This window comes from Stigmatopora argus, chromosome 3, assembly GCF_051989625.1.
Source record: "Stigmatopora argus isolate UIUO_Sarg chromosome 3, RoL_Sarg_1.0, whole genome shotgun sequence".
NCBI classification, from domain to species: domain Eukaryota; kingdom Metazoa; phylum Chordata; class Actinopteri; order Syngnathiformes; family Syngnathidae; genus Stigmatopora; species Stigmatopora argus.
In genome coordinates this window covers 3,721,541-3,733,224 of record NC_135389.1, presented here as the reverse complement: position 1 = coordinate 3,733,224, position 11,684 = coordinate 3,721,541, and the positions used below count along the sequence as shown (strand labels likewise).

General features: G+C 42.2%; 1 protein-coding gene across 3 annotated transcripts in view; it reads right to left on the bottom strand.

Moving 5' to 3' along the window:
- Positions 1–468: 468 nt before the first annotated feature.
- bcar1 (BCAR1 scaffold protein, Cas family member) overlaps positions 469–11,684 on the bottom strand; it is a 41,630-nt gene continuing 30,414 nt past the window's right edge. For all 3 annotated transcript variants that reach the window (XM_077596928.1, XM_077596929.1, XM_077596930.1), the window contains exons 5-7: positions 10,735–11,586; positions 10,236–10,325; positions 469–2,063 (exon numbers count right to left, since the gene is read on the bottom strand). In XM_077596928.1, the coding sequence (XP_077453054.1) occupies positions 1,527–2,063; positions 10,236–10,325; positions 10,735–11,586 (1,479 nt within the window). In that variant the 3' untranslated portion in view covers positions 469–1,526. The remainder of the gene's footprint in view (positions 2,064–10,235; positions 10,326–10,734; positions 11,587–11,684) is intronic.

The window sequence follows — 11,684 nt, the reverse complement described above, 5'->3', positions numbered from 1 at the left end:
AATCTAGACCTGAACAAAATATAAATTACTTAATTGCACCTGTTTTAAATGTGATTCCCTTTTTTGAATCATTAAGTACACTTTATTTTTCTTATATTGAAATATGGTGCCAATTTTCCAACTGCAGTATTAAAACAACAGCTTAACTGCTTGGCTGCCATTGACAATACTAGAGATCTAATCCATTTTGACAGTGAGGGTGAAGAAATTAATTCTTTCACCCTTCCCAGTAAACTTGGAGTGACTGAATCATGAGCATTCACAGACAGTCCTCCCAGTTTAAATAAATTTGATGTCTATCATCACTGGCAGGCAATGAGTTAAAAAGAACAATTTGCCTACTTTGTCACTGTATATCATTGTTGCTTGTATATAGTGTTATAGGAGAGTCAAGTATTACAGTATTTCAAGTACAATATAATCTTAATATGACTTTTAAAACATTATTTAATACATCCACCCCAAAAATCTTTGTAGTCATTTATTGTGGTATTACCCTGAACAAAATACTACAAAAACATTGGTCCAATATTCATGGTGTATATAGAACAACACTGTTCATTTTACCATACTAAATGTATCAATGTTGTGAGATGAATCATCTCAATTTGCCAGAAAAATATTGACATTTTCTGATCCAAATTGAAACAAATAAAATTGAAACACAAATAATGGGTATTTAAATATGAATTCAGTATCCAGTGTGACATTGGTTAATATTGTTTCAAGTTCAGTAGCATGCAAAGATTTTGGACTACCACTAAAGATTGATCTTTTTCAGCAGTCATTTTGACAGTAAAAGACAGTAAAAGTGACAGAAACACTGGTGAGATTACATGCACCCACACAAATACCAAAATACTATACCGGCAAGAATTTCAATTTGGAATATTAAATGTTTCCAGTGGACTGATATTAATAGAGGGGAAATGTTAAAAGCTCGTCCACACTTTGCCACGTTGCCACCTCAGGAGCATTTTATGGGAAATAGCAGTACAGTGTCTTGGACTCACTTCAAAAGGAATAGGTCACCTTGAGTCTATGAACAACCAGCAAAAATATGCATTCACAAGGATGGAACCCTCCATGCCAGAACTGTGAGGTGGATATGTTAACCAGTCCTCACCGATCCGCCCCATTGTGATTTCAGAATTTTTAAAATAACTCATTGGGAATTATGCACTGTGCATGAAAAATGCATATATCTTATATACAAACTTATACATGTCGTATATTAAAACTTTATACGCGCTCGCTCAATTAAACACAAACGCAACCTTTCCCCCCTTTCATTCGGCTGTTGGTATGAGCAAGGCTAAACCTCTACCCGAAGTCAGTTAGTATAAAGAGTCACACTCATTTGATCGAAAGTCCATATCATTTGTGCTGTATAAGAGCATAGGAAAACAATACCAGATGTTTTACAAGTTTCCTCCCTTGTAACGATGCTGCTTGGCTACTGCTTGCCAGGGAGGAATTATTTTTTGTAAATAAGTGGTCCTTCCCATAATTCCCAGTCATTCATCCTAAAGCAACAGCAGCTGTCCCAGCACATTTCTGAATTGATGGGTACATTCTGCCAGTTTGCTCACCTTTTCAGTCATTTCCCTGGTTGCTCCTGTTGACGGATATTGCAGTGCTGCTGCTTTTGTACTGATTACAATGTCTTTGAGTTTAGTACAGAGGATGTTGCTGCTCTGACTAATCTCAGCTCTGACTTCAGGTGACTTGGCCTGACGGGATAATGTGTCTCCAATGAAAACCAGCTTGTGCGCACTCAGGACGACAAGCTTGCTGTGAGCCACAAAGATCTTAGGTAGCTGATTGGAGTTTACGGTACTAAAGAAGGCATCGACTGCGTTGTTAACGGTTGCAAAGTCCTGCTCAGACTGCTCTTGGTAGAAAAGAAGAAGTTGGCGGTCAGAGTCGGAGAGCTTGGAGGAGCCATTTTGTGCAACATGGTGGCCTTGAGCGTGAATCAAAGAGGGGACCCAAACAGGTCCCCAACAGTCATTGTTGATAGGCCGGCTCACTTCCTGCTCCAGTCGATCAAACTGCTTAATCTGTTATAATTGTAGGTGTGTTAGATAGTTGCATTTCACTTTATACAAAGCACATCAATTTCAAGAAAAGAACATACAACATACAGTGCCGTGAAAAAGTATTTGCCCCTTCCTGATTTCTACGTTTTTTTCATATTTATCACACACAGGTTTCAGACCATCAAATCAATTTTGGTATGACACAGAGACGACCCAAGGGAAGTGAAAATGCAGTTTCTAAATGAAGATTTTATTTATCAAGGCAGAGAAAAAATACTAACTTGTTACTTGATGAGTCAAAAGTTGAACTTATTGAAAGGTGTGCGATATGTTACATTTGGCGAAAAAATGGCAACACATTCATCAAACAAACACTATACCAACAGTGAAGCATGGTGGTGGCAGTGTGATGGTCTGGGGCTGCTTTGCTACCTCAGGACCAGGATGACGGGCTGGTGATTGATGGAAGAATGAATTCTGCTGTCTACCAGCAAACTTTGAAGAACGTCCAGCACTCGGTTCGTGCCCTCAAACTCGATTTTATTAATGTCTTAAAATAAATAAAGCATATGAAAATGTGCCCTGCGCCGCTGAAATAGTTCCCTCCGCGGCCGTTACAATGGAAGATGTGATACCTGCGTTTGTCCGCCAGAAGGTGGCAAGAGTACTACATTTTAGACCAGGGGTAGGGAACATATGGCTCGGAAGCCATATGTGGCTCTTTTAATTGGTGCATCAGGCTCTACGCTAACCTGTGAGGTAAAATAGGGAAACTGCTGGTGAGAGAGCTGAGCCCCGTACACATCAATAGGAGCATCACGTCGGTTCTGTGGCGTTGACATTACCTGTAGCGCCTTTTTAATCTTTTTTTTCTTCATTAGATTTCTGCACACATTGTGAAACAGTGTGAAAATGTTGTCAAAAGAATTCAGAGACTTTTTCTTACTTTAAAAGTGGTGAAATGACAAAAAATGCACACTTTCATATATGTATACTTTTAAATTCTGAGTATGGCTTTCAAGGAATAATATTTGAAAATCTGAATTGTTTGTGGTTCTTTCCATCAAAAAGGTTCCCGACCCCTGTTTTAGCCTTTTACGTGTGCCCTGTGTGCGTGTGTGTGAAAATGTGCCGCGTTGCATTTGTACGGTTTTTAATAGCTTAATAAAGGGAATTGCAATTATTAATAAGGGGAGCATTTACCTGAGGTGGACAGGTATCTAAGAGAGAATCTTGAAACATGGATAGTGGTTGTTGTGAGACAATTGAATTGAATGCTTTTATTGTCATTATATGAGATAGAATGAGAGCGATGAAATGAGAGCCCAGGAAAGGTTAGCGATGTTCTAAAGTGAGAATCAATGCATGCGCGACAATATTTTCAAAATAAAATAATGGATAAGGAAATAGATTTACTTTTTGGTGGATTTTGTAACTTGGATCTTTTTCATATCTCGAGTCACTCATTTGCATATAAAACATTTCATAACCTGAAAATTTCGTACCTACATGCATCCGTAAGTAGAGGTATGACTGTATAAAAAATTGTAAATACTTCAAATACTGTACTCACAGTGAAAATAGCTCCTCTCCGCTTAATATAAATCCAAAAACAGGTTATGGGAGTCCTCCTGCACAGTCCAGACCTTGAAGGGCAGCCCCCTTTCAACGAGGTACAGCTTTGCGTTTGGGATGAAAGAGTTTAAGAACCAGTTTTTTGTACGGCTTTTGTGATCCAGGCTTTCCCGATGCTCATCCAGTAGACAGGCAGCAAGGCTTTGTTCTTGTTTTTTTTTAAGCACGAGGACGGTTGAACTTAAGGCTGACTTTACCATGAAGCCTGCAGCATTTCCAGATATGATGATGATCCGTACTTTCAGTTCATCTATGAATAAGAATGTCCAGGAAGGCATCCTCTTCCAAAATTGGCCAGTCTCATCCATGTTCAAAACTTGCTCTGGAATATAACCAACCATTTTCTTAAATTATGTGAGGCAATTCTTCCTCGACGTACCGTTTCGTTGCCTCTTTGTCTGCCGAGGAGGCTTCCCTGTACAGTGGAACACTTTGTCGACCATATCTTTTCTTAAACATTTCAAATCACCCCTTGCTTGCAATAAAACCACAAGGCTCATTCGTAGCACAGGAACGAGGCCGAGGTTCATCTTCATTGTCTTCGTCAGGAGCTAAGCTATCGTGAAAGGTCTTGACTTTGGTTCTAATCATGTTGTTATCCAGAGGAATGTTCTCCCTACAGTCCAAGATCCAGACTGATGGGACATTCTCCATCTTAACGATGATTTTATTCTTTGTGGTTACCGCTTGCTTGGTGTCCCTGGAAATGGATATTGTTGCCCTCTTCCAAATGTTCGCTTCTTCCTTCTTGATGTAACGCATGGTAGATTCATTGATGACGACGCAGGACGCTTAGCAGGCATTTTAAACGGTGATTCAAAATCCAAACAATGCTGGAAATACGCTCGACATAGTCTTTATGTGCACGATGCAAAATGTAAAAAAAACGAAAGAAAAGGCAAGACAACGACCTTTTCGTCTGTTTGTATTATTGGGCGCATTATTCCTCTACGGTGAAATTTCGCTTTTTCTTCTGCCCTGAGTGCCACCCATTTGGTCTCTGTTGGTGGGGGTGCTGGTATGCCGCGCTAGACCCAAACATTTTGTGAGAGTCTGCTGGGAAAGCCTGGCAGACTCCCCTATTACAGGGAGTTTCAACTCCCATCTCTGGCAGAGCTTCGCCCATGTCCAGGGGAAGTGGGAGACATTGGGTCAGACTGGACCATGGTCCGCACCTCTATTACTAAGCCAGCCGCCCAGAACTACGGCTGTAAGGTGGTCGGTGCCTGCCGTGGCGACAATCCCAGAAAAAGAGCTGCTGTCAAGCTTAAGAAGGACTCCTGTCAGGCCTCTTTTGGAAACAGTTGACAGGTACCGGCTGACCAAAACGGCAGCTGCTTTGGTGGTCTCTGAGGGAAAAGCCCGGAAATGGTAGGAGTTCAGCGAAGCCATGAAAAACGGCTTCAAACAAATTTTGCTCCACCAACCGGCGCCTCAGGAGGGCAATGCTGTGCACCACCAACACTGTGTATAGTAGGAATAGGGTTGGTTTTGAAGATGATTTCCGCTGACATGCCTTCCCACGAGGAAGCAGAGCCCGGGATTTCTGAGGTAGAGTCTTCTATCTCTGGGGTTGAAGTCACTGACGTAGTTAGAAAGCTCCTTGGTGGCAAAGCCCCGGAGATGGAGGATATGCGCCCAGAGTTCCTAAAAGACTTGGATGTTGTGTGTTTATCTTGTCTTGTGTTTGACAGTGCCTCTCGATTGGCAGACCGGGTTTGAAGCAATGTTCCCTCTAAGCTGCGAGTGTGTGCAATTGTGCACTACTCTCGTGTTCTTTGCGCACAGCAAACATATGCAGCGCACAAAATAAAATCCAACTAGTATTGTAAAAAAATAGACACATTACAATGCTTTCTGTACCATTTTGCAATGCAAGTTATCCTACTTGAAAAGATTAGAGAGGCCTGTAATTGTCAACATGAGTAATCCTCAACCATGAGAGACATAATGTGGAGGGAAAAAACAAATCATGGTGGAAAATAAGTATTTGGTCAATACCAAAAGTTCATCTCAATACTTTGTTATGTACCCTTTGTTGGCAATAACGCAGGCCAAACGTTTTCTGTAACTCTTCACAAGCTTTTCACACACTGTTGCTGGTATTTTGGCCCATTCCCCTATGCAGATCTCCTCTAAAGCAGTGAAGTTTTGGGGATGTCGTTGGGCAACACTGACTTTCAACTCCCTCCACAGATTTTCTATGGGGTTGAGATCTGGAGACTGGCTAGGCCACTCCAGGACCTTGAAATGCTTCTTACAAATCCACTCCTTTGTTGCCCTGGCTGTGTGTTTGGGATCATTGTCATGCTGAAAGACCCAGCCACGTCTCATCTTCAATGTCCTTGCTGATGGATGGAGATTTTCACTCAAAATCTCTCAATACATGGCCCCATTCATTCTTTCCTTTACACAGATCAGTCGTCCTGGTCCCTTTGCAGAAAAACAGCCCCAAAGCATAATGTTTTCGCCCCCATGCTTCACAGTGGGTATGGTGTTCTTTGGATGCAATTCTGTATTCTTTCTCCTCCAAACATGAGAACCTGTGTTTCTACCAAAACGTTCTATTTTGATTTCATTTGACCATAACAGATTCTCCCAGTCCTCTTCTGGATCATCCAAATGCAGTCTAGCGAACCGCAGACGGGCCTGGATGTGTATTGGCTTCAGCAGGGGGACACGTCTGGCAGTGCAAGATTTGAGTCCCTGGCAGCGCATTGTGTTACTGATAGTAAGTAGCCTTTGTTACTGTGGTCCCAGCACTCTGTAGGTTATTCACTAGGTCCCAAGTGTGATTCTGGGATTTTTGCTCACCGTTCTTTTTATCATTTTGACGCCACGGGATGAGATCTTGCATGGATCCCCAGATCGAAGGAGATTAATTATCAGTGGTCTTGAATGTCTTCCATTTTCTAATAATTGCTCCCACAGTTGATTTCTTTACACCAAGTGTTTTACCTATTGGAGATTCAGTCTTTCCAGCCTGGTGCAGGTCTACAATTTTGTCTCTGGTGTCCTTCGACAGCTCTTTGGTCTTGGCCATAGTGGAGTTTGGAGTGTGAGAGACTGAGGTTGTGGACAGGGGTCTTTTATACCGATAATGAGTTAAAACAGATATTAATAATATAGCTATTAATACAGGTAACGAGTGGAAACCTTGTTAGAAGTTAGACCTCTTTGACAGCCAGAAATCTTGCTTGTTTGTACGTGACCAAATACTTATTTTCCACTATAATTTGGAAATAAATTCTTTAAAAATCAAACGTGATTTTCTTTTTTTTCCACATTCTGTTTCATGGTTGAGGTTTACCCATGTTGACAATTACAGGCCTCTAATCTTTTCAAGTAGTGGAACTTGCACAATTGGTGGTTGACTAAATACTTATTTGCCCCATTGTACGTGCCTGTGTCTTGCAGCTTAGCATATAGCTAATGGTTCTGTGGAGCTGCTGCCAAGCCTTTATCATGGTGAAATGACTGGGCTAAGCAGAGCCACTCAACAAGCGAAAGTAAAAAAGAAATACGTATGGTTCTTTTAAGATGGAATGGCTGTCGGAGTATGTGCAAATAGAAAAACAAGCGGTGAAATTGGTGCAATCACGCAGCAAAGCTAAAGTTGTAAGCGAGTTTTCCGATGGAAAAATATTGACCTAAGGGCTGCTCCGGGAGTATTGGGAACAGGGGATCTGATACCTGTATGACCAGTGTCATACCTTGGTCCATGTAGCTGTCAGGAAGTCAAATCCATTTCCAGTGAGCCTTGGACACTGCAAAGGCTGCTCTATGTCACAGATACTGTTCATAACTTTTATGGACATTTGCTGGACGCCTCTCTGGTGAGGTGTTGCATGTCCCACCTGTAAAGGCTGCGGGGGCTGACCCAGGACATGCTAGTGAGACTATGTCTCCTAGCTGGCCCTGGACCTCCTTGGGATCCTCCCAGAAGAGCTAGATGAAGTGAAGAGATGGAAGTCTACTACTCTACTACTAGTAGTACTCTACCCTCTACTAATGGGTTAAGATGAGTTGGCTATGATTCTAGCTGAATTAAAAAAAACGACATTATGTGCTTAAATTTACATTAAATTTTCTGCATCACTGATGTATATGATAAACCAGGTTTCAATAAAACTATTTCACAGAACACACTTGTTATTATGTTTTCAAATGGGCCAATGTAAAATAACTGACAGGTAACTATTCATGTCTCCAATATTAGTAATCTAGGAAAATAATGCCTACTTGAAGTTTTATAATCCTAGGTGCCTAATATATGGATCAATATTCTTTAATCATTGTATGAAATTCCCTTTAGCACAGCACCATCAAGTTAATTCATAACACAATTCCTAACTACTATTACTAGTACTACAGCTCCATCTAGAGGATGTATAACACAATCCCCTACTACCACTGCTACCACTACCACCAGTACTACCACAACAATCACTACTATTACTATCACCACTACCACTACTAGTACTACTACTATCACCACTACTACTACTATTGCGTTTTCTAATCCGTGCGCCTTATATATGAAAAAAAATTAAGATAGACCATTAATTGAAGGTGCGCCATATATATGCGTAAAATACAGTATAAGTGCTTCTTATGCCTCATTTCCACATTGTTAGTTAAAAAGATTGTATCGCCTGGCTTCGCTGCAGTTGGGCGGGCTTGATTCCTCAGGTGGCGGTATGGTTGAGTGCGAATGGCTGTCTGTCTCTCTGTGTGTCCTACGGCTGACAGGCGACCGGTGTAGTTTGCCTTTTGCCCAAAGTCAACTGGGAAAGGCCTCAGCAACCCCCGCAACCCTTATGAGGATGCATGGTACAGAAGAATAAATGAATGAGTAATAGATATTTCTACTCAACAAATGAAAAGATAATTTGCAGCTGCCCATGCGACATGACCTCAGATAAGCAGAAGAAGTAGATTTTTTTCTATTTATCTGTAAAAGAACTACCGTATTTTCACACCTATAGAGTAACGGCACTTAAAAGTCTTAAGTTTTTCTCTAAAATGGTCGATGCGCCCAATCGGTCGGTGCGCCTTGTTTGTGCACTAAATTATTTTTTTTTGTATGACCCTGACCGCTTAAATGACTGGTTTTACTTCTTGCCGACACGCTACTTATTGCGATCAACACAGCGGACGTTCACCCTTAAAGTAGCCTCCCCGCGCATTCCAAGCGTTACGGTAAATCCATTCAAAACATCCCAGGGGAGTGGCAAGGCATTTGACTTCCGTGTGCTCGTAGCGCTTTTAACCCTCAAAAACACTCTCAATACTCAAAGAAACAGCACATTAGACCTATACAGAGGAAATACCTGACGTGAATGACAACAGAATGCGGGTGTGAACGCTTGGAAAATGGACAGAAGCCATGGATCGAACCAATGTTCCCTCTAATTTTTCGTTGGTCTGAGCAGAAAGTCAACCTCCCTGAGCGCACTGAGTACCAGTGTGAGCGACATCATCGGTACTCGGATGATTCGCCTAAAGACGTTTCGCGCATTGGACGTTTGACAGACGGGCAGGTCGCCGAATGAACGTTCGGCAGAACGTCCATTCGGCGACCTGTCCATTTTTCATGTAAAACATGCTGTAAAACACGAAAAACATAAGTGGACAGAGCTACTGCCACTGGCTGCCGCTTAAACGGCGCCATCATGGGTAAAAAAAAAATAAATAAAAAAAAATAAAAAATAAAAATCCGATTTTTTTTTTTTACTGCGCGCCATATGATTGCTGCTGCGCAGAGAAGACGAGAGTAGTGCGCAATTGCGCACGCGCGCAGCTTAGAGGGAACACTGGATCGAACACAATTTAACAGCGAGGAGGAACAGCTTTGCAAACGGCTTCAGAGTGATGAAGGTCGGATGGCCGCTAAATAGAGGTTCCATACAAAGACAGGTAGGCAGTGTCGCACGAGTTACGTGACGATTTGGAATGGATTGTCGATGCCTGGGCGAAAGTGCCGCCGAGCACTGTAGTTTGAGTTTTCGTCCACATGGAATCACTATCACGAAACCCCACGACGAACACGCTGACACTGACAATGTTATGGAACCCAGCATTGTTGGCCAGTGAGTACAGAAGATGAGGACTTTGACAGATTTGTAGATGTTTGAATACTTTGACTAATATTTTCTCGAATATACATTACGTCAATTAAACAAAATCAAACTCAGTTTTGCTCCCGTTGCCCTTTTTAAAACATACGCTAGCATGCATGGTATGTGCTATGCTGTGTCATGCTAGCACAACCATAGCAGCGCGTCCTTTAACACGAAGCGCCCTATGTATTGACAAAAAACTGAAAATACACTCGCAGCTGAGACTGCGCCCTTTAGGGCGGTGCGTTTTATAGGTGTTAAAATATGGTACCTCCAAAATTCTGCCTCTGCTGCTAAAAACAATACTAGACAAAAACACAAATACCGTCACTAAACAATTTCGAGAACCCTGCGAGTAGTTTCCGTATTGACTTTATTGACATACAGTCAACGCACTGTGGAAATCCATATTTGACAAAATAAAATGGTCTCGCACCTGCTGCTGCTCCAATTGTGCCTTGTTTTTGATGATGCTGCATTTTTCAATCAGTTGCCGCCTTTGACTCTTCTCAAACTCCTCCTTACCCTAAAAAAATAACATAAATATGTTTTAATTATCATGCTGTTGAATGTTTTGCAACGTTGGGAGTGTTTTGAATATAAGATTGTGCAAGATGCATTGAAAACACTGTCTGTAGGAACAGACAATGCTCATTTGATGAATCATTCATCTCTGTCCCCACCTAATACTTCACTTTGTTTTCAAATTTTACTTTTAAACCGAAAGGTGCAGTGATTCTTTCTCCTGCCTTTGGTGCAGGCAGTGTGGGATTGATCCCTACTCAGAGGCGGTGTGATTGTGGGGGCGAATGGGTTTCTGTCTCTATGTGTGTCCGACAACTAACTGACTTGTCAACCTATGGTGTATTTTGCCCTAAGTGGTATTGATAATGGATGGATGGATTGTAAGGCCAGAGTTGAACAATGAAGAATACCTGCAGATGGACATAGTCATAGTCCTCCATCCATCCTTCTTCGGTGGTTTCATAGAGACTCTCTTCACTTTCTTGGTCTGCAGCAGCAAACTTTGGTGGCAAGGGTAACGGCCGTGACTGAATGTTCGTCCTGTCTCCTGGTGGATAACTCACACTCCCCAAGCTATTCACTCCTGGCAATGGAGGAAGCGGTAACTGCTGGAGACTCCGTTTGAAAAGCAATGAGGCATTGCCGTGCAGAAAGGAAGTGAGCTGTTTGGCATCATCTGGGATTCCACGGACTGTCATTATTAGCTGGTCTAAAGCATCACTTTGTTGTGGTTTGGCAAGTTCTGTATGTGACCAAGAAACGGCATCTAAACTCTGAGTCTGTGTGATTAAACTCTTAAAGACTTCCTCCAATTTTCCCACCTGTCGTCCGAGTTTGGTCTGTAGAGAGCGGTCGGTTGCCTGGCTGGCGTTTGTTACCGCACCCCGGGAAAATTCCAAAAAGTCTCGGAGAGTAATGCCCACCCGATCGGCAGCTTGGCGAATAGCTGGGAGATTACTCTCCAAGTTTTCCGGACTACGCCAGTTGCTTGTGACGAACGACATCATTATGGAGATGCTTAGCTCAACTGCTTGGTGAAGGCGGGAAAGCCGCTCCATGGCTGGATCCAGGTCTAACAGGAGAGGCTTTCCAGGAAATAAACCAGGGGCAGAAGATGACAAGTACTTCTCATTGTCAGTGATAGGAAGCAAATCCAAGGATGAAGAAGAGCTGTTGCTTAATGTGCTCCCAGTGCTTGAAGCAGAGTGTCGCTTGAAAGGTCTAGTCATGTTTTCACTTGGGAACGGGGCATCACGGACAACCTGAAACACACGTTTTAGAGACCTCACACAAAGAAGAACGAACTAAATGTAATCATAAATCTTGAACAGAATAAGCAGCTAAAATTTAGATCTGCTTA